This window comes from Zootoca vivipara, chromosome 3 (assembly GCF_965207765.1).
Source record: "Zootoca vivipara chromosome 3, rZooViv2.hap1.1, whole genome shotgun sequence".
Lineage (NCBI taxonomy): Eukaryota > Metazoa > Chordata > Lepidosauria > Squamata > Lacertidae > Zootoca > Zootoca vivipara.
In genome coordinates this window covers 29,877,654-29,900,765 of record NC_142586.1, presented here as the reverse complement: position 1 = coordinate 29,900,765, position 23,112 = coordinate 29,877,654, and the positions used below count along the sequence as shown (strand labels likewise).

Below are 23,112 nucleotides of genomic sequence, written 5' to 3'. Positions count from 1 at the left end.
GGCAGAAAATGTCAGCTGTTGCCAGGGCCTGGTTCCAAAATGGCTGCTTAATGTAGCTCCTAATGCCTGCTGTGCTTTGCTTTATCTCCTGATTAGTTCAGGTACTTTGATAATGCGAACAGGCCACAGTCCTCCATGTCCTTCAGCCTTATGGTAAAGTTAATTTGCTTTATTTCAAACTGCCCTATATTTCCCAATGTGATTTTTCTTCACAGCTGGCTGAGCTCTAAAACTAATTGAGTAGCCACTTCAGCAGTGCAGGGGGGGGGGGACATGTTCTCTGTTCTCGTGCTGAGAAACTTGTTGCATCCTGCAGAACATACAAACACCAACATCCTTCCAAAAGGATTCACACTACCAGAAATACAGGTGAAACTCGGAAAGTGCATTTATTTCAGTAATGCAACTTACTATTTTTTATTTTTATTTTTATTTTTACAAATGCTTTCTTTTGGATATTCCATAGTAATAAAACAAATAGTTACAATAATACAAAAATAAACAAAAATAAACATCACTATTACATTTCATTAATTACATTCCATTTATAATTGACCCACCTAACAACAAATAATTACAATTACAACAAATAAAGGCTTGACATATCTTGCTTTGCATGTCATGCATCTATCTATCTCATATATTGGTTTTACCTTTTAAGTTGTATTACTGAGATAAATGCACTTTTCGACGATATTCTAATTTTCCAAGTTTCGCCTGTATTTATGAAATAGTTATCAGGCTGCAAAAACACCTTTTTTCGTCCGCCATCTGTTTCTTCCTGTTGGCTTCAATAAGCGGCTGCAATGGGTTCTTTTATTGCCAACAGACATTTTCTTAAACCATATAAATCATATATTCCAACTCTTTGTCAGGTTTATTTATATTATTCACATAACCAGTTCTGTGTCAATTCAATGGAATCAGACTCAGAATAGCATTTATTGTTGTGGCCCATAAACGCACCCCTGACAGTGGTGATTTCTCGCATTTTTGAGCTTGAGCGAACATGGAAATCTCTTAATACAACATGTAAATATCTAACGTTGTGTTATGGATTTACAATGGTCATTCATCACTTGGTTCTTTGTTTTGCTGTGTTGTAAATTGTTTTGATTACTCAAAAAAAGCCTGTTAAAAATACAACATGTAAACGAGAGTGTTTTTGTTAATTCAAAATGTATATTCAAGTCCACAAGCACACATTCAATTAACAAACCCCCTTTTGTTTATATGTTGTGCTGAAAGATTTGCATGTTCACTCGAATTCAGAAATGCTGGGAAATAATAATAATTATTATTATAAAATAATCTAAATAAATAAATAAATAAATAATGCTGGGAAATTACTACTGCTAAGGGTGTGTCATTAACAGCCCTTAACAGACTCCACGGGCAACCAATACCATTCAAAAAGAATAATTGAGTTGTCAGGGTCCTAGAAAGCCATGTAGTATGTCTCCCTGCTTAGTGCAAGAAAGCCACGAGTGAAGCATTTCTTTTTCCTCCTCCTGTGCATCCTCCCACACAGAGGTTTGGTTAGCTCTGTAATTCTGAAAAGAATATAAATCTCATACAGTAAGTAGGTCAATATTTCATGTTTGCGAAAGAGCTGAGAAAGAGTGCCTTACATTGCACTGCTTTTTTAGTTTATGGAACAGGAAGGCTTCCAGCTTTGGGCTTCAGAGGCTATTGAGAATACATGATACAATCCAATAATTATCAGTTCTTCCATCTAAAATTAAATTGATATAAGCCCCTTCAGAAGTCCAAAGAAGCGATCCTCCTGAGAGTGGTTTCAAGATTCAAAATTACATTTTAATAATCAATAATTATAATCCTGTTCTACAATATTAATGACTTCCCACTCACCCATGCTCAATGTTTTTAAATGATATGACTGCATTTTAAAGCTCCCTCGTATCGAGTTTCATCCTCTTTAACAGGTTTCTTAATATAATCTACTATTTTTTATTCTTAGACTTCGGTATATAACTATTGCAAATAAATAATGAAAATTGAATCTTTACAGGTGCTTTGCTTACATTATCTCAGCAATCCTTACAGCAGGTGGACTGTAGTTTACCCCTCACAAAGCTACAATTCCCAGCATGCTTAGCAAACTGGTTCCCAGGATTCTCACCAGCCACTGCTGGTCCAATGTAAACACTACTTTGCTTTGCCTTATGGAGGCTACTCGAACCTGGTCAGCTTTGTTGCATCAGAAATACTCCCCCCCCCCCCGGTCTTCCATTAATAATTTATTTCATAAGCAGATGAGGACTTTACTCAGCCTTGGTTTATGGTTTGCTTTCAATGCAGTTGTTTAATCTGGCTTTAAATCCATTGTACATAGCCAGTGAATAATTTTGCCCTTTGGTTCTAGTTGGCTTTGGGGAAGTGATGTCCTCCCGCAGACACCAGACATTCAAAACTACAGAGAGGCTTGTTCCATCCCCCTGCCATAGCTGCCAAGTACCCCGTTTTTCTCCGATTTTACTTACCTTTTCCCGGTGGTCCTCCGTATCACTTCGTCTCCTGTTTTTCTCCGTTATTTTCTCCTGCCAGCGGCCATTTTCCGATTTGCCCTTCTATGGGCACAAAAAATGACCACCGCCGGCTTCAAAAGTCGCATCTACGCATGTCCGGAAGTGCATAGACGCGACTTCCGGTGTCGGCAGCGGCCATTTTTGGTGCCCATAGATGGGCGGAGCGACACTGGAAGTTGCGTCGACACACTTCCTGACATGCGTACAAGCGACTTTCGAAGCCGGTGGCGGCCATTTTTGGTGCCCATAGAAGGGCAAAGCGACACCGGAAGTTACGTCGACGCAACTTCCGGTGTCACACGGCTGCCGGTCCCGGATTCTGCAGTCCGGGACATGGAAGGTAAGCCCCCTGCTGTTACATTTTTGACAAAGTCCAGGTGATCTCTTTTAATAACCACATGCCTTTGCCATCCTGATTTGGTGCAAGGATGTTAAACTTTAAAAAACATTCCCAGCTGGTGCTAGGTGAAACGTAAGGATGCGGTCTCTCACTCAGGGGGCAAACCTGTCTCTGAACGCTTCCATTTCAGTCGGCAGGTTGGAGTTTTACACAGCTGAGTGCTCCTCCATGCACAAACATCCCCTCCGCACAGAAAACCACTTATCCAGAAAATTTCAGCTTCTTCTCCTGAGATACCAGTTTTGTTTGTATCGGTAGTAAGCCCAGGCTACGAGGAACCTTACCTTCCAAGTCCCGGACTGCAGAATCCGGGACCGGCAGCCGTGTGACACCGGAAGTTGCATTGACGTAACTTCCGGTGTCGCTCCGCCCATCTATGGGCACCAAAAATGGCCGACACCGGAAGTCGCGTCTATGCACTTCCGGACATGCGTAGATGCGACTTTTTAAGCCGGTGGCGACCATTTTTTGTGCCCATAGAAGGGCAAATCGGAAAGGAAAAAAATGGCCGCTGGCAGGAGAAAATAACGGAGAAAAACGGGAGACGAAGTGATACGGGGGACCACCGGGAAAAGGTAAGTAAAATCAGGGTTTTCCCGGAGAAAACGGAGTACTTGGCAGCTATGCGAGGAACAGCTCCAGAGGCCAACCTCAATCCAGGAGGCCTCTGAAACCAGCAAACAACCATGACGGGATAGTAGCAAGCAAACCTCTGCATTGGCAGCTGAAGCTTCAGCTGCCCACCATTTGAACTGAAATCATTTCCAATCTCAAAGATGGGGAGTAACAGCCAGCTCTGCCAATCAGATGGCACCAGGGGCGGGATGGGTGTTACAAGGCCAATGAAGGCACCAGCGCAGTGTCAGCAGCAAGCCAACATCCCCTGAGCCCATCCAACATTCTTATTGGCTCTAGATTCAGGTAGGTAGCTGTGTTGGTCTGACGCAGTAAAAATAAAATAAAATAGTCCAGTAGCACCTTAGAGGCCAACTAAGTTTGTTCTGGGTATAAGCTTTTGTGTGCATGCACACTTCTTTGAAAGCTTATACCCAGAACAAACTTAGTTGGTCTCTAAGGTGCTACTGGACAATTTTTTTAAATCTTATTGGCTCTGTAATCTTAAAGGTAGTATCTGATTGACAAGGGAGATGAGGGATGCCATCAACAATGGCCACCAATAGCATAATCATAATCATAATCATGGTGATGTGGTGAGATGGAAAGAGTGGGTTGCCCAATAGTAGAGGCGACAGTGCCAGCACTTATTTGTGGAAGGAATGTGGCCTATTCCATCATTTGAACATATACTTGCAATCTGAAGTTGTACAGACCCAAGACAAAGGATAAGATGGTGCCCTCCCCATTCCATGCACAGACACTAACCACCTGAAAATAAATAAGTAAATTGCAAACTGTGGAGAACTGAACCTAGAGGTCTGGAAAAATGAGGAGCTGAAACGGACATACTGTATTCCTATTCCTTGGACTCATCAGTACAAAAGGAGCAGGTGTAGACCTCTCCAGTGCAGCATTTATCCACACACACACCCCACTTCCATCTGAAAGCCTTTTTAGGCTTCCGGGGAGCTCTGTCCTGTAGCTGTAACACAACTGTGACCTTTGCCCTTAGCTCCAATACAATCAAGGAGATTGGGTCGCTGCAGTAAACAGCCTATTCCTTTGGCCCTTAACAGGGCTTAGCAGAGTTTCTCTGACTTTTTATTTTTTAAATTGATCAGAATTATAATAAACATTGGCACAGACCAAAATGCTCACAGTGAGAATATGTCGGAAGTGAAAATAGTGTGGTGAATGAACTAGGGCTCAGCTGCCTGTCACCACACCCCTCTAAACTACACATCTTCAAAGAGGCAGGAGATGATCTACCATAGTCTACAGCAGGCATCCCCAAACTGCGGCCCTCCAGATGTTTTGGCCTACAACTCCCATGATCCCTCGCTAACAGGACCAGTGGTCAGGGATGATGGGAATTGTAGTCCAAAACATCTGGAGGGCTGAAGTTTGGGGATGCCTGGTATACATAGATTGCACTCCTATTCTGGTTCTCTCCACTGCAAAAAAGAGAAGAAAGTAGGATTGTGTGAGCTCCAGAAAGGAAAAAAAGAAACACAGGAGAATGATAATGTGAAAACGACTTCATATGTAACTTTGCGAGGGGTGAACCACAGTACTTTGAATTCTTGGAGGGAAAGAATGTGCTCCGAATGTGCTTTGAAGGCATTGTGCATATGCACACCTAGTGTGGAAACTCCCCAGGACAGCTTCACTTGAGGCATCCGCAGGGCAGTAATAGCATTCAGCACTAGTACACCAGGTCACTCGCTTAAGGGTACAGAGTGCCCAAGGCAGTCGCTCTGCTTGCTTGCTTGCTTAAATCTCTTTGAAGTTCCTCTGAGTGCTGGACATAGTTATGCACTACAAGATCGCCAGGCCTGTAGGTTGCTTGTCCTGGATTCCAAAGAGTTTCTGCTTAGAATCATTGACTTGAGCCCATACAAGAAATCTGCTGCAGGAAACCGGAGACGTGGCCACCATCCAGCCTCTGCTTAAATACCTCTAACAAAGGAGAGCCCTCCAATTTCCAAAGCAGGTTGATTCCTATTTTGAAAAGCTTGTACCACCTGGAAATCAAAATCCTTTCCCCTATCATTCCTACCCTGTTGAACAGGCATCCCCAAACTTCGGCCCTCCAGATGTTTTGGACTACAATTCCCATCATCCCTGACCACTGGTCCTGTTAACTAGGGATCATGGGAGTTGTAGGCCAAAACATCTGGAGGGCCACAGTTTGGGGATGCCTGCTGTTGAATAAGAGAGAACGGATTGGTTGGGTCATTTATCTCAGAGGTTGGGGACATCAGGTCCAGGCCTCAGGACTCTCCCAGGGCCCCACCACTTATAGACCAAGTTCCATGCCCTCTAAGAGGACTTTTGCCAAGCTGAACAGAGAGGGGTGTGTGTGTGTGTGTAGAACAGGCATAGGCAAACTCGGCCCTCCAGATGTTTTGGAACTACAACTCCCATCATCCCTAGCTAACAGGACCAGTGGTCAGGGATGATGGGAGTTGTAGTCCCAAAACATTTGGAGGGCCGAGTTTGCCTATGCCTGGTGTAGAAGCATATGACTTTTGTGAGGAACGTCTACTGTACAGAAGTAGGTGCTCATAACCATTATTCCACCTGCTTTTGCCTCTGGCCCCGTCCATCACTAGGCTGCCCAGAACATTGCCCATGAGAAAACACATCGCTCAGGCAGAAGGTTCCCTACTCCATATCTGTTATTAATCATTTATTACCTACCTCTCACAGGGCAGGCCAATCCCAAAATCCAGCATTAAAACCAGTTACACTCATGGGAATAGGGTGGGTCCCTGAAAACACACATCTCAGGCGTCAAAGTCCTCAGTAAACAGATGGGTTTTCAGCCTCTCAAATATTTTAAGATGTCTATCGTTGCCTTTTAATCACTTCATCTCCAGAATTGATCTGTCTAACTCCTTAAGCCGTAAATCATAGGACTCGATCTTCAGATCCCCTCACCATCTTTGTCACCCGAAGGTGAGTGAGACCATCAGAACATCCCTGATGTGATCCAAGGCTGAGGACCCATCTAATCCAGCACTCCGTTCTCACCGTGACCCGTCAGATGGGAAGGCTGCCAGTGGAACTTGAGCAAGACATGGTTCTCCTCACCTGTGACGCCCTGAAACTGGTATTCAGGGGCATGATGCTTCTGACCATGGAGGTGGGTCACTAGTGCACTGGCCAGGCAGGTATGTGGCTGTCACTGGCACTACTGCCAATAGCTTAGCCAAGCAGGAGTCCTCAGCTGACAAAGTCTCCCACTCAGGTGTCCTCAGTGGCTAGGAGTGCCTTTTTACCAACTGGTTGGTTAGACAGCTGTGGCCGTTCCTAGACGAGGACACCTTGGCCATAGTTTGGATTGGATTACCACAGTGCACCCTGTGTAGGGCTACCCTTGTGGTTGGTTTGGGAGGCTACAGCTGGTGCAGAACATACAGTGAGCTTACTACCACCAGCATATAACAACTTGCTTGCAGGATTCACCCGGGCTGCCACTCTCCCTACCAGGCCAAGTTGAAGATTTCGGGACTAATATTGAAGGCCTTTTACAGCTTGGGGCCAACTTACTGCCCTATCTCTCATGCTCCCAGTAGATTGCTGCAATATGTAGGACAGTATTCCCTAAAAGATTCAAAGCCAGCTCAGGGCATTTACTGTGGCTGCTGTTGTTCTGTGGAATAGCATTCCCATCACAATGCGACAGATGCCCGTTATCTGAACTTTCCTGAAGCAACTGAAGACTTTTCTATTGTCATTCCGACAGGCTTTCCCAGATGGTAAACGGGACTTTACCATGAGTTTCTACTTGTTAGGTTCTTAGTCTTCTCTTAAGTATATTTGCTGTATTTGTGTTTTTAACTGCTTGCAATAATCTTATATGTAAATTGCTTTGGAATGATTGCATAGAATACCATTAATAAATCAAAATAAAAAAATCCCTTCCAGTTGCACCTTGGAGACCAACTAAGTTTGTCATTGGTATGAGCTTTCATGTGCATGCACACTTCTTCGGATACACAGATATTACTTCAATGAGTAATAATAACAACAATCATATTGAACTCGACGGGGCTTATCTCCAGGTAAATGCGGTCAGGACTGTAGCCTTAGTCACAATTTTCTTTCGGGACATTGAGGCCAGCATGTGAAACATTTCCTCCCACCCAGAGGGAATGAGTAAATAACTGTTGTTTAAATTCTTACGGTATATTTCTAGCACAGAGCAGAACAACAAATGTCCTTTTATAGTGTACTTTCTTTTGACTACAATGTGAAAGTTTAACTAGAATGAAACAGGTGTGCTTTGGCTCCATAAATTTCAGAACGAGGACAAGGAGTTGCATTTGGGGGGGGGCTTTGCTTTAGTTCTGCTACAGACATCTCCAGAAGGCCACGCTCTTGTTGTCTTGAAGCTATACTTTCCATTATCGTTGCCGCTTGCAAAACTTTGGATGGAACGAGTTTTTCTAGCAAAAGAATACAGATTTTTATCTTTAATGGTGCTTGAGCAGCCTATCATTTGGCTTCAGGAAACAGCTTCCTGGTTCTAAACACTTGCGAGCCGAGTGGCTGCCAGACAGACAGCTTCAAAGGCTGGCAGTAGAGACTGCTGTTGCCAAGTCTAGGGAAGGGATTTTGAAATGCTGAGAGCTGCAGAGGATGTCAGCATGGAACAGGAAGCCTTGGGTTCTCAAAGTGGTGAAATGGTCAGCTGGGACATCAATGACATCAAGCTCCCCAAGGTAGGTATACAGAATTCCAAGAGTTTTGTAGAAATTGCAGCTATTCTAAAAACCATCATATTGTGTCATTATAATATATTATTATATATTATTGATTTGCTTACTTGATCATTCATTTGCATAATTCCATCAGTGTATGCACAACAGATGATACCTCTTTGCTGCTATTGTACTTTATAATTCCCTTGCAGTTGAAAACTCTTGAAACTTAAGTCAGAAGTTCAGCAGTATTAGCTCAGCCTGGATAGCTCAGTTGGTTATAGCATGGTGTTGATAATGCCAAGGTTGCAAGTTCAATCCCTGTGTGGGACAGCTGCATATTCAGGGGGCTGGACTAGTTGATAACAATATTACTTACTGTTTTCATTTCTTTACTATATTATTTATTTCTTTAAGTTATTTGTATACTGCTAAATTATTTGTAACTCCAAGTGGTGTACATTTTTTTAAAATCCACAGACAACGGGATGATGAAACAAAAAAAGAATTATCATAAAACCCAAGAAAAGATTTTTAAAAGATTATATCCACCTTTAAAAAGAAAATCAAGGTGACAAACAAAGCGAAACAACAGCAATTCAATGTTTAAAAGTCATGGGTGGTCATCAACTAAGTTTTACTCAGAGCAGACCCATTGAAATGGATAAGCCTAGCTTAATTGTGTGCATTAGTTTTCATGGGTCTACTCTGAGTGAGTAAAATGTAGTTGCATGCCACCCAGTATGCCACCCACTTTTACTTATTGCAACAGTAATAATAATAATAATAATAATAATAATAATAATAATAATAATAATAATAATAAACCCATGTTACTATAACAGAACATCAACAATGACGATTTCTGGAACCAGTCAAAAGGCAAACTGTGCTTTATAAAAGGCTAGAAAAGGAAAGATTCATGAAAAGTTTTTGAAGATTCAAATTTTTGCCTGTTACCTAAAAGGAAAGAGCAACAAGTCCTAATGGATTCTGGTGGGCAGGTTGTTCTGCTATAGGGTGGGTACAACTGCCTTTCACTGAGTTGAATTCATTTGGTCAAAATGGGTCTGGCGGTAGCTTGAATGAGATTCTCACCAAAGGTTGGTCATTCAGCACATATATCGTGTTACCTTCTTTGACCGCATCCCACCAGGGACTTCTGGACATTGTGGCGCATGAAGCGCATGAAAACCTACCACCCATAACTGCTCATAACTGATGTTATACATGTAACCTTCAGCACAAATCATGCACAATATGCAAATATCCACAAACCACCAACAAGCATTGTTGCTCTCCATATCTGCTCTCCTTTAGAATATATGATCAGCTGTAGCACATTCCTATTGAAGGAAAATCATCAGTTTTGTCCCAGGAGACATCTTTGATGTTCTAGAATTAGGCTTTTGGTTCATTGGCACAAATTGTTGAGAGTGTTATGCAAATGTGCACATCCAAACAGCAAGCATTGCTATTGAAGCACATTCTTTCCCTCAAAGAATTCCGCGCACTGTAGTTTACCCCTCACAGAGTTACAGTTCCCAGCAACCCTCAAGAGTGCCCAGAATTCTTTGATAGAAAGAATTATGCTTTAAAGGTAGAGTGTATACGCAGCCCTTATCTGCCTCAGTTATCCTCCTCCATTCTGTTCTAATTAAAATATGTACCTTCAGCCATTCATCAGCCCTGAACGTTTATAAAGTTTTATTGACATTAGGCAGAGACCCCCATATGTTATTTTAGACATCTTCTGAGACTTTTTTCTAATTTCAGCAAAGTCTACCCAGACATATAATTTAGTGACCTACCTTCGTTTGGAAAGTTTAACTTACTGTGTCTGTCTTTGCATGATAATTATTTTATGTGTAATTGTTTTCTTTATAGTTTTGTGGGTTTCAGTGTTTCGTCTACAGTATTATTATGCACATCTCTTCAAGAGCGGTTTCATTGAGCAGTATAGAAATATTTCCAAATTCATTACAGTGGTACCTTGGTTCTCAAACTTAATCCATTCCAGAAGTCCATTCCAAAACCAAAGCTTTCCAAAACCAAGGCGCACTTTCCCATAGAAAGTAATGCAAAACAGATTAATCCGTTCCAGACTTTTAAAAACAACCCCTAAAACAGAAATTTAGCATGAATTTTACTATCTAATGAGACCATTAATCCATAATACGAAAGCAATAATCGAACTGTACTATAAAATAAAGAAGACAGTATTGTAGATGATAAAAATTAAAAATAAATATTTTTCATACCTGCACCGATGATTGTCATTGTTTGGATGGGGGGCTTTTATACATTTCCGCAGTCACACAATCAGTCAATCAATCAGTAGCTGAACTGGGTTCCACACAGTCACAAAACAAATTAACCAAAAAAGCCTCAAAAACAAAAAAGGAAAATAAATAGCAAAAACAAAAGTGCCAAACTTAGAATCATAGAATCATAGAGTTGGAAGAGACCACAAGGGCCATCCAGTCCAACCCCCTGCCAAGCAGGAAACACCATCAAAGCATTCCTGACAGATGGCTGTCAAGCCTCTGCTTAAACACCTCCAAAGAAGGAGACTCCACCACACTCCTTGGCAGCAAATTCCACTGTCGAACTTAATCTGTTCCGGAAGCCCGTTTGACTTCCGAAATGTTTGAAACGGCTTCTGATTGGTGCAGGCACCCCAGTAACAATCAACCACATTGGATGTTCAGCTTCCGAAAAACACTCAAAACTGGAAATCTTACTTCCAGGTTTTTGGTAACCAAGGCGTTTGTGTACCAAGGTACCACTGTAAATAAATAAGGGTCATGCGCTGTCATGTGGAATCTACCATGAAATATAGAAGAATATTCAGCCAGGTTAATATATTTGCTAGGGTGGAGGGTAGCAGATAATTGTTTCTGCAATAAACGTAAAGTAGACTTAATAAATGCAAACAAATAAGGCAGCTCTGTATTGCAGACTTGATTCAATTGTCTTTGAATTGAGGTGGTGTGGTGGGGACTTGTTTCCTAGGTTTGAAACATCACATTCTTTGGGTTCCTTACAGGACGTGAAACAAACAGATTGGTTTCAGGAATGGCCAGATTCCTATGTGAAATGCATCTATAGCTCTGATGACAAAAATGCTCAGAGGCACCTAAGTAGCTGGGCAATGAGGAACACCAACAATCACAACTCGCGCATCTTAAAAAAGTCCTGCCTCGGAGTCGTGGTCTGCAGCAATGATTGCTCAACTTCGGATGGCGGAAAGATGTATCTGAGGCCGGCTATATGTGACAAGGCCAGGCAAAAACAGCAGAGTAAGTATGCCTCTTTGAAAAGGGCTTACATTAGACTTCTTGCAGTTAAATTTGGGTTTCCGTTTGGAATTGTGCTGCCACAAAAAACATCTACTGGGTAATCCTGGTTCAGAACATGACTTGCATTAGACTAGTACATCTCCAGCCACATGTTGGAAGTATCACATCGTGACATACATATAATTGTAGGGATGGACAGATATGGCCAATTATGTTTCTCTGTTTCTCTTTTTTCCAGTGCACATTTCCCCTAATAAACACATCTTGCAAGTGGTTTTCTTTCACAAATGGATGCATTTTTTAAAGTACACTTTCCCCCATATATAATATATGTGCTTTTTAAAAATTAAAAAAGTACACTGAGTTTACTTTAACGTAAGTGAGCCTAGTTTACAAGCTGATCCTGAGTATTCTTACGTGAGCCCCGTGTAATTCAGTAAAACAGATCTGCAGGTGTGTACAGAATAGAATTTGTACCTGGAAGGTAAGGATTAGGACAAAGATTAGGACAATCATGGAAGAAAGATTGTGACACTCATAGAAGATATATTAATTTCTGGAAGTCTTAATTATTGGATGAAGTTTTGGGGAGAGAATATTCATGCAATCTTTGAAATGGAAACTTTCCCCAAAGAATGCAATTTATTTGGGGTGGAAAGTGAATTACTTCCACTAAGGATAATATTGTATCTACATCTAATGAGAGGGATCATATATTGGTCCTTTACTGAGGAATACCAAAATTATTCAGGCTAAGTGAACATGTATATATTTTTGATGGTGTAATAACAAACATAAGAGGTTACAGTCTAAGGTAATAAGCACACTCAGAAAATCTCAATAAAATCAAATGGGACTTTATTTCAAGTAGAGGTAAGTAAGGTTGATCAAGATATTATATTACAATTTGAAGCTGAGAATCCTACATCGCAATCTAATTTCTACACAGAAATATGTTCCATTGAGTTCAATGGGACTTACAGTGGTACCTCTACTTACGAATTTAATGTGTTCCGAACACACATTTGTAAGTCGAAAAAATTTGTAAGTCGAATCCCATAGGAATGCATTGGGAGAAAAAAAATCGTAAGTCGTAGCAACCCTATCTAAAAATTCGTAAGTAGAAAAAATCCTATCTAAACCGCATCCAAGATGGCGGACGGAGCTCCATTTGTAAGTAGAAAAATTCAAAAGTAGAGTTATTTGTAAGTAGAGGTACCACTGTACTTCCAGGTAAGGGGACATAGGTTCACAGCCTTAGACAGGTTTGGGTTTTATGTTTCATCATTCATTTGTGCCCACAGCACATTTCACTTTCCAAAGATAGTTTACCTGGACACAAGTCCCATTGCTTTTATTGGAAGTCACTTTTGCTACAAAGCAGAGACATCTGCTGTCAATAACCCAACATGAAAAGAGTATATTGTACCCTACACAATGAACATCTAACATGACATAATCTTAAAACTAAGTTCATTTAAAATAAAATATTTAATGGCACACTTGTTTCAGGAAAATCATGTCCCAACTGCTATGGGCCCTTGAAGCTTATTCCCTGTCGAGGTCATGGTGGATACCCTGTAACAAACTTCTGGAGACATGAAGGACCATTCATATTTTTTCAGGTTGGTAACAGTATCTGATCTATTCAAGGCAGGCCTGCTGTTAAAGCTGAACTGTGCTTGGAAGATGAGCAAACCAGGAAATGTTTCACACTGAGCTAAAGAGAGTATTTAAATTGTTAGTGAGGTATGACACCTCAGGTAAGGGGATCCACAAAGGTTATCCAGTTGACCATGCTTATACATAAAAACAAGCCTTCTTTCCACCTCTTAGGTGGGTGCCATTGCCATTCTAAGAGAACACTAAGAGGTGTTCATGATGAGTTACGGCATCTCTAGAAAAATAGCACTGCATAAAAACAACCATTTTAAACCATACCAACTGCAAAAGAACTAAGAAAGAGAAACATGAAAATAGTAGGCACGTAGAACATTCTCAGCTGAATCCAGGAAAACATCTGCCTCAGTTTTTTGAACCAGATGGTCAAGTCCATAGCACATGTCACAATTCCATTCCTTACACATTTACTCAGAAGTAAGTCCCACTGGGTTCAATGGTGTTTACTCTTAAATAAATAAAATAACAACCGTTATTAGGATTATTAGTATTACATATTATTATTTTGTATCCCACCCACCTGACTGGGTTGCCCCAGCCACTCTGGGCGGCTTCCAACAGCATATAAGAAAACATCAAACATTAAAAGCTTTCCAATATAGTCGTACCTTGGAAGTCGAACTTAATCCGTTCCAGAAGTCCGTTCGACTTCCAAAACATTCGGAAATCAAAGCGTGGGTTCTGATTGGCTGCAGGAAACTCCTGCAGCCAATCGGAAACTGCAGGAACCTGGTCGGATGTTTGGCTTCCAAACACAGTTCGTAAACCGGAACAGTCACTTCTGGGTTTGTGGCATTCGGAAGCCAAAATGTTCAAGAATTAAGCTGTCCGAAAGCCAAGGTACGACTGTACAGGGCTGCCTTCAGATATCTACGGAAGGTCATATAATTGTTTATGTCCTTGACATCTGACGGGAGGGTGTTCCATAGCACGGGCATGACTACGGTACCGAGAAGGCCCTCTGCCCGGTTCCCTGCAACTTCACTTCTCACAATGAAGGATCTGTCAGAAAGCCCTTGGAGCTGGACCTCACTGTCCAAGCTGAACAATGGAGGTGGAGACGCTCCTTTAGGTACACAGGGCTGAGGTTGTTTAGAGCTTTAAAGGTCAACACCATGGCATGCAGAGCACTGCAGCCACAAACAGGCAAAAATGAACTATTGATATTTAGAAGGCAACTAAACATCCACATAGGACTCATCATGGGAATCATGATAGCATTTTCCTGCAAGATAGAATTTCAAAAAAAAAAGTTATGTCAGAATTTAGTCACATAACCTTTTGGGGAAAATAGGAGTAAAAAATAGAAATAGAAAACTCAGGTTATCATTCCTGTGCCTTTATAGGTGACCATGCTCTTAATTTTGACTAATTATAAAGTAAAGGTAAAGGGACCCCTGACCATTAGGTCCAGTCATGACCGACTCTGGGGTTGCGCGCTCATCTCGCATTATTGGCCGAGGGAGCCGGTGTATAGCTTCCAGGTCATGTGGCCAGCATGACAAAGCCGCTTCTGGCAAACCAGAGCAGCACATGGAAACGCCGTTTACCTTCCCGCTGTAGCGGTTCCTATTTATCTACTTGCATTTTGATGTGCTTTCGAACTGCTAGGTTGGGCAGGAGCTGGGACCAAGCAACGGGAGCTCACCCCGTCACAGGGATTCGAACCGCCGACCTTCTGATCAGCAAGCCCTAGGCTCAGTGGTTTAACCACAGCGCCACCTGGGTCCCTAATTATAAAGTATAAAGTTGTTTTTATTGCAGTCAATGACCAGTATCAGGATAAAATCACCAATTTTGACTAGTCTATGAAGCCAGATTTTCCCTGCAGAATAACATAGTCTATGCATGGATCTTTTGAGATGGTTTTGCCATTTCAGCAAATTCGGCCATCCACTTCCATTTAACTTGAAATTTTAATCTAAAATGGAATGCGTTGCCTGAAGAAAGACTATGCTATGCATTCCAATGAGACAAGCAAGCCATTTTGGATTTTACACCCCTTGTCTAGCGAGCATTGTGTTGAAAACTACCTTGTGGTTTTATGCCCCTATGCCTTCTTCATTTGCTGTTATAAAGTCCAAGGGGGCTCACGATCATCCAAAGCCGGAAACGAAATCAGAAGCCGAAGCAAGACGATCAATACAAAAAGCACACGCCCCAAGTTCTCCGAGACTTAAACGGAGCAGAGATGCTGAGGTAAATGCTTGGTTTTTTAAAAAACTAGCAGCAAAATGTCTGCCATTATGGCAGGTGGCTTGAAAGAGGGTAATGCAGACTGTAAGAACGCCTGAACCTCACCTGAGGAATCTCTGTCAATGAGGGCTAGGCAGGTTTCTCCCTCACTGAAGCAGTGTTCTCCCAACCCCAGTGGTGTACTATTCCCTCATCTGAATGAATAGTAACCATTCATTCATATGGAAAATAGCAATTTGGGGTAGAGTGAGGGCTCTCTATCCCTAGTGCAGTGATGGCGAACCTATGACACGCGTGTCAGACGTGACACGCAGTACCCTCACTACTGGCACGTGCCCCATCGGCCCATTTGCGCTGTTGTTGTTCCCCCCCACCCATTTGTTCTCCCGCTCCTCCTACAGCTTGTCTCCGCTAGAGACTAAAACCCAGATCCTTTTTTGTTGTTGTTGTTGCTGGTAGCCAGAGATTGGTTTTTTAAACCCTTTCTGTGCTGTTTTATTTTCTGGCGCTTTGGCAGACTATGATTGGGTGTAACAGCATTAATTTTTTAACCCGTTCTGTGCTGGGGGTTTTTGCGCTTTGGCAGACTATGTCGGTGCTGCGTGTTAGTTCCAGCAAAGGTATTATTCATCATTTATTTCTGTTCTCTTCCCCCCCCCCAAAAAAAGCGCAGCAGCTTTGGGGCATCACCCCCCAAAAAGCAAAGCAACTTTTGCACACACACCCCAAAAAAACTCCAAAACTTTGGTCAGCAGCTCTCCCCCAAAAGCTCAACATCTCTGGGCACTTTGTGATAAATAAGGGGTTTTTGGTTTGGTTAGGTTAAATAATTAGTTTTTGGTTTATTGAATACAGTTACATATTACAATTATACATTTTTGTGATTTAAACTATAAATATCGTGAAATTATGGGTTTTTTTCTCGAAGTGACACACCACCCGAGTTATGCTCGGTTTTTTGGTGAATTTTGACACACCAAGCTCAAAAGGTTACCCATCACTGCCCTAGTGACTCTCCATAGGCCTTTCCTGGGTTCTGTTCTTTGGTCACACTGGAGAGTTGTTGTAGATACAGATATATGTTGGGATACTAGCTTTTTTCCTGTATAATAAAAGCCAGTATCCTGCATATATCTGCAATTTCAATTTGTATCTGTGTCTTTTTGTCTTCTAGTTTTATTATTACTTCACTTTTGGGGGTCCTATACTAGTATAGACAGTGCAAGAACTGTGAATCATTGACAGAGTAGAGGAGGACAGTTCCCTGCCCCAAGGGGCTTACACTCTAAAAGAAAAAAGAAGAAAAAAAGAAAAAAGAAAAGAAATCCAGAGAAATACAAAATTAAAAAATTCCTTCCAGTAGCACCTTAGAGACCAACTAAGTTTGTCTGTTTATCTGAAAAAGTGTGTATGCACACGAAAGCTCATACCAATGACAAATCCAAATCCAAATCACTTTATTTCAGCTTTAAGCTCAAAGACATACTAAAACAAGAACAGAAACATGCACGATTTGATTTACAATTAAAAGGTAAAATAGCTTAAAGGGTATACAGAATTAGATAAGGATATAATAAAAGAATTTCAAGTTGTATATAACAGAAGTCAAAAAATTTGCCATTAGTAGAGTTGCAAACGGATTTGTGTCTTGCAATAAAAAAGCAAGGTGAGAATCTTCCAGATGCCCGGGGTGTTTTTTGAATTAGTGGGAGCAATAAATTCTTACGGACAGCACAATATAAAGGACATATAAACACATGACAAACTTAGTTGGTCTCTAAGGTGCTACTGGAAGGAATTTTTTTTTTAAAAAAAATTTGACTCTAAATTCAGACACTGGAGAAACAACGGAGGAAGAGAAGTGATTGGGTAAACAGAGAAGCAATACAGTAGGGGTGGGGAAAGCTGTGGCCCTCCAAATTTTGGTGGTCACCTCCACAACACTCTTGGACAACGTTTAACAGGAATGGAGAATCTTGGGAGCTGTAGTTTGTTATAGGTGCTGGGAATTGTATGTCTAGGAGGCAGCACCCTTAAACTGCAGCCACGACTGTTTCGGTGGTGTAAGAGTGCTTTAAAGATATGGCACGACCCTACCACTTCCATTATCCTTGACCATTGATGATGCTATTGGGGGATCTAGACTCCAACAACATACGGAGGACACCAGCTTGCCGAAGGCTGACCTACATCTAACTAAGCCTACTTGGCTTTTCAGTGACACGGGCTTAGGCGTAGCTATAGGCTGGGTTTGAGAATTCGGTTTTGTGAAAACAGCGTGTCATTTCCAACCTACCAAAGTCTTTCCTTAGACCTGTGACAGACAGTCAGGAGGAGAAGGAAGGAAAATGTTTCTGTATAGCAAATGCCTTGACAAAAAGATATCCGTATCAATGTAGATATGTTGCCTGCAGGTTTTAAGTTATTTTACCTAACTTCAGTCCCGTTGATCTATATTTATGTTGATTTCAATGGGATTTTACTGCACTTTAATGCACCTGCAGCAAGTTGAGCGATCGCTCTGACATCTACCGGTAAATGCTGTCACAGTGAGAGAATACTGACTTCCGATGTGGAGCAACTTAGGAAAGGGAGTGGGGGAAATCACCCCAAAATTATGCACAAGGAAGGCGACTACCCTAGTATGTTTCATGACCTAAAAAAAGAACAGGCTAAAATTAGATGGATTTTCAACATTTTTCTTGGAGTGTCACATTACTTTTTAACTCAGAAAGGGATGGTCTCTAAAGAATTTGCCACTAGCAAAATGTCTTCACAAAGTCCCCATACAGCAGAAGTGTGTTTCGCTATGTCTTCTGCAAGCAGTAGTTTACTACTAATTATCAAAATACACTGATACTGAATAATAATGATAATAAAAATACAAAATAGCCACATGTATCTTAACAGTGGCCCAATGTGTGTGTGTTTTTGGGTGGGGGGGTTAAATTCTCCCCAGTTATAACCCTACAGCTGTGGTGATCAAAGCAAATTCATTGTTCTGTGCCCAAGAGAGGTATTTAGCAAATGACTGGTGTTTGTTGAAACCATATAGACTGCCCTGAAATGTGGAGAACTGAAGATGCAAAATATGTGAAAAATGAGAAAAATGAGAACTGAAATTGATAGGCTTGGCTATCCCTAATCCAGACACGGGTTTCTAGCCGCAGTGAGACATTTGTCTCTTTTCATACATTTAGGTCAAAACGTCTCACACAGAGGATGAACAAGGACCACTGTAGGGAAGAAAGAGCTCAGAGAAAAGGAAAATGAATGAAAGGAATTGGGGGGGGGGTGGCAGTTTGAAGGAAAGAATGAATGAAGCTTAAGGAAAGGGTTTGAAGGCAAGGAAGAACTAATAAAACAGAGAGGTGATGCTGGATAAACATGACTGTGTTAAAAGTGAGAAGGGGCTGCGTGGTTTGGTTGGAGAGAAAACAGAGTGCTAGAAGAACTGGTCAACTGTCCCAGCTACTAAGTGACAGTTGAGCAAAGTAGGCAGTGGCCTGAGGAAAAAAATAGTCAGCAGAGACATGAAATGAAATAAGAGAGGGGCCAAGTAGAAGTGGAGCAAAACTCCCATAGATGAAGACAGGGGTGAGGAGGAACGAGTGGCCCTCCAAATGTTGTTGAATTACATTATCCCTGACTGTTAGCCCTATTGACTGGGGTTGATGGCACTCTTGTGTAACAGCATCTGGAGAGCTACTGCCTACTTTGCTCAGGTTCCCCATCCTTGGCCTAAGAGATAGGAGGAGTTGTGCACTGTTTGCAAGATTGAGAACCATAAGGTTTGCAAGAGAGAAAACCATAAGGACATAGGGACAGGACTGGCCCACCCCTGAGGCTCAGTGAGGCAGTGGCAGGTTAAGGTCAGCTGTGAGGGGTCACAGATCCAGGCCTCTGAGGAGCACACAGCTTGCTAACTCCTGCATTTCTCACCTGCCTCCTCTGCCACTACCTCCCCAGTTCCATTTGCTCCTCTCTGGACTCCTTTTTTCTCCCCCCACCACCTTCAGTTCACCAGGGCTTCCCTGGGCTGCCTCCGGTCGCCTCCAGTGGAGGTGGATGATTCCGGGTAGAGAAGGAAGTAGCGCGGGGGGCGCCATTTTCTATTTTGCCTCAAGTGGTAGAACATCCTGGGATGGCCCTGCATAGGCATGTCAGGCTAAGACAGGGGTCCCCAAACTAAGGCCCGGGGGCCGGATGCAGCCCATGCGAGCCAATTGTGCGTCCCCCGCTGCCCGCTCTTATCGGTGCACCATGGTGCGGTTGCCCATCTCCAGGTCGGCGCAGCACCAGAAATAGCTTGTGCGCACGCACAGACCGGAGGGCGGGGGAACGCGCTCCCACACGCATAAGCTATTTCTGGTGCCGTGCATGCACATGCGCAGAAGCAATTTCTGGCACTGCAGCGCGCCAGAAAAAGCGATTGCACATATGTATGGGAGCGTGTTTCCCCGCCCTCTGGCCTGCCATGCAATCGGCACCGGAGAAAGCGGCCCAAAGCCGGGTAAGTTTGGGGACCCCTGGGCTAAGGGAAGTCTGCTATTTTGTGACCTGGCAACTTCAAGGGGGCAAAAAGGGGGAAGCAAAGAGGAAACAAGGTGGATGGATTTCAGAGTTGAACAACCCAGCTAAAGTCCTTTAGCTGCAGCCTTCTAGTTCAACAGTATCAATCTGAGAAATTAAAAGGGCTTTTTTGTTTGGCTGCATGATATTATGATGCATTTTTCTCTCTTAAGTCCCTGACAGGTGAGAAGCCAAACCAGGACACTTTGCCATTAATAGTCTCCAAACAGGAAGACCTTATGTCACAAAGTACCTTCTTGGGACAAGAGCAGGTGTTGAACGATTGCTTGTCTCTTGCCAAGAGGTACAGTTCGAGAAAATCCTCTTATCTAATAGAGCACACTCCGGACGTAGACTGCAGCAAATACCTGGACAGGTGCAAACAGATCAGAAGCAGAGAATATAGCTACAGAGGCCCAGCTGAACCCTCAGTATTTGCATATTCTGAATACAGAGAGCAACAAACCTGGAATAAGACCATGGGCCTGGGAAGAAACCCATTGGCAGAGAAATGCTGCAGCGCCTCTCCGGCAGCCCTGGCGGGTCTACACTGCGAAACCCTGGCTTCCATAAGTGCGGTTGATGCAGGCATCCAGCATGCCCCAACCAAGTGGGACCCGATGGCAAAAGTTGGCTACCAGTCCTTCAGATCTAACGTGGGCACATTTGGAGGAGAGGGCATGTGTGAAGGAAAGCCGCACCTGCATTATAACAGCAGCCATGCTCCTTCCTCCTGCTGCCCGATCTCTCCAGAGGAGCCCTGCCTCCTTGCAGATGCTGACCACCACTATTACCAGAGTTCCTTGCCCCTGAAAGGAAACGAGTGGCACTTTGAAGAAGAAAGGAAATACACCAATCTGGACCAATGCAACAATGAGATGTTTTTTAACTTATTCCCCTTGCGATGACACCGACACCTTTCCATTGTTGCTCACCTTCTCTGTACCTCTCGGCAGTGCCACGGATTGTCTGCTATCCTGAACCTTGGGTGGTTACTTATGCTTTGCTGTTGCTGTTTAGTCGTTTAGTCGTGTCCGACTCTTCGTGACCCTGTGGACCAGAGCACGCCAGGCACTACCTGTCTTCCACTGCCTCCCGCAGTTTGGTCAAACTCATCCTTATAGTTGAGGCAAATAAAGTTGCTGATGTTGTAGTGCTGTTCCCTTCACTATATAGAAAAGAAGGCGGTTTGGGTTTGTCACATCAGAGAACAGGTCCCCTTTCCTATATAGAGGAAACCTTTTCTCCAAAGGTTGCATAGCAGTGCATAGGCACATTCCTGTTATAAGATGCGTAACACACTCAGAGAGAGTTGCTCTTCTGTATACATTGGCTCTTCAGGTCCTTTTCAGTGGTTCATGTACTGGAGGGCAGGACCAGTGAAGTCCCCCGCTTACATTCCTCTCTTGGGTGCAATGTTTTGCATGGTTTCAGCACATTGGGTCAGCTACTGAAAATGCCGACTGCAGCTCGTAAACAGAGCCATGTAAACCAGTACAATTGTCCTTATTTTGACCTGAGTGGTGATCTTAAAAGAGCTGACCTGGCAACACACTTTACTAAAATAGATATTCTCGCTTCTCAATAATATGCACAGAAAGCACAACTACGCTGAGCGAACAAACGTGTGATGACCTTAAATCAGTTTGGATATATGGAGTGAATGCCTAGACGTGTCTACTGAGACGTAAGTCCCATACTTCAGTCCAAAGAGATTTACGGCCAGGACAGTGAGTTTAGGATTGCAGCCCCTGATTTTAAGAGGCCACAGATCCCACTGCATGAGAGATCCATTCTTTTATTTTTGCCACCAGAGGTTTCTCCTTCCCCGTCATCAGAAACTGCCCTTTCTAGCTGAAATTTCCTTCCAGTTTCAGCTTGACTATGCTCTAGCCCCTTTGTTAGAACAAGATTACATTGAGGGCATTTCCCATACCACTAGTGCATCCATTAAATGCACATTTAATGCACACTACTTTCCCCAGATAATTCTGAGAACTGTTGTTCATTCAAGATGCCAGGAATTGTAGCTCTGTGAGGAATCACTTCTGAGGGTTTGGAAATGCTGCACATTTCAAATCCTGAAGAGATTCAGACTCCCCCAGTTTCTGGAACCATACCTATTTTCAAATAAACTGAGGTGTGCTCACGCTATAAAGTTTTATTAATACAAGTCTGGGATGAGAGTGTTTCAGACCTTGCAGCAGTAAACTACTTTATAGTACCTCACAGGGTGCTATTATTTGGCTGTTCTCAATTGGGCTCAGTCAACTACAATTTGTCTTTTGTTTGCCGGTCTCTGCCTTCTTAGATCCCCTTTGCCTCCCTCCCAAAGTACCTTGTTACTATGGGAACCACGCTGTCAGCAGCAAGAGTAGCATTTAGTGACATTGGCAGGAGCCGGCTAAGTTGGATTTATGGGATATTTCAAAATTTTCACGGCAATTTGCAAGCCTGTAATTGGTTTCACAACTACAACAGGTGCCTCACAGTGTGACAGTGGCTTTTCCTAGCTATAGGTCAACACAGGGAAATGTAGGTTAGTCTGCCAACTTATGCCTCAGCTCCAGATAACCTCACATTTTGTGAAATTTCCTCTGTTCTGTGAAATCTACGAATATGTCCCTTGCCAACACCACCACTCATGAAAACGTTTGCAACTGTGTGGGTCCAAAAATGTTAAAACCTCTTGCACTACCAGAACATGAATGTTGGATACCACTCACAATAATTAAATTGAATAAACAAATTAAAAACACCTTTTTATAACAAATTTTTATTGGTTTTTAGACAAATGCAAGAACCATCAAACACTTATCCAGCAGTACATCTAATACTCTTTGTTAAATGCATTGATGCTACTGATAAGAAAACGAATGCAGTTGTACCTTGGAAGTTGGATGGAATCCGTTCCAGAAGTCCATTCAACTTCTGAAATATTCGAAAACCGAAGTGCGGCTTCTATTTGGCTGCAGGAAGCTCCTGCAGGCATCCGGAAGCCATGGAAGCCCCGTTGGACATTCGGCTTCCAAAAATAGTTCACAAACCGGAACAGTCACTTCTGGGTTTGCAGCGTCCGGGAGCCA

At 42.6% G+C, this 23,112-nt stretch overlaps 1 protein-coding gene across 1 annotated transcript; it reads left to right on the top strand.

Moving 5' to 3' along the window:
* Positions 1–8,126: 8,126 nt before the first annotated feature.
* Positions 8,127–22,747, top strand: GCM1 (GCM transcription factor 1). Its single transcript, XM_035110606.3, has 5 exons — positions 8,127–8,297; positions 11,326–11,578; positions 13,091–13,203; positions 15,338–15,457; positions 20,200–22,747. Exons 1-5 carry the CDS (start codon positions 8,196–8,198, stop codon positions 20,932–20,934), a joined length of 1,323 nt encoding a protein of 440 aa, XP_034966497.1. The 5' UTR covers positions 8,127–8,195; the 3' UTR covers positions 20,935–22,747.
* The last annotated feature ends 365 nt before the right edge of the window (positions 22,748–23,112 follow it).

Excerpts from the sequence above, each read along its gene's own strand:
- GCM1 (XM_035110606.3), top strand. The coding sequence starts at position 8,196 with ATGCTGAGAGCTGCAGAGGATGTCAGCATGGAACAGGAAGCCTTGGGT. Across the intron at positions 13,204-15,337 it reads GACCATTCATATTTTTTCAG|TCCAAGGGGGCTCACGATCA; the intron begins GTTGGTAACAGT and ends GCTGTTATAAAG. Across the intron at positions 15,458-20,199 it reads AACGGAGCAGAGATGCTGAG|TCCCTGACAGGTGAGAAGCC; the intron begins GTAAATGCTTGG and ends TTCTCTCTTAAG.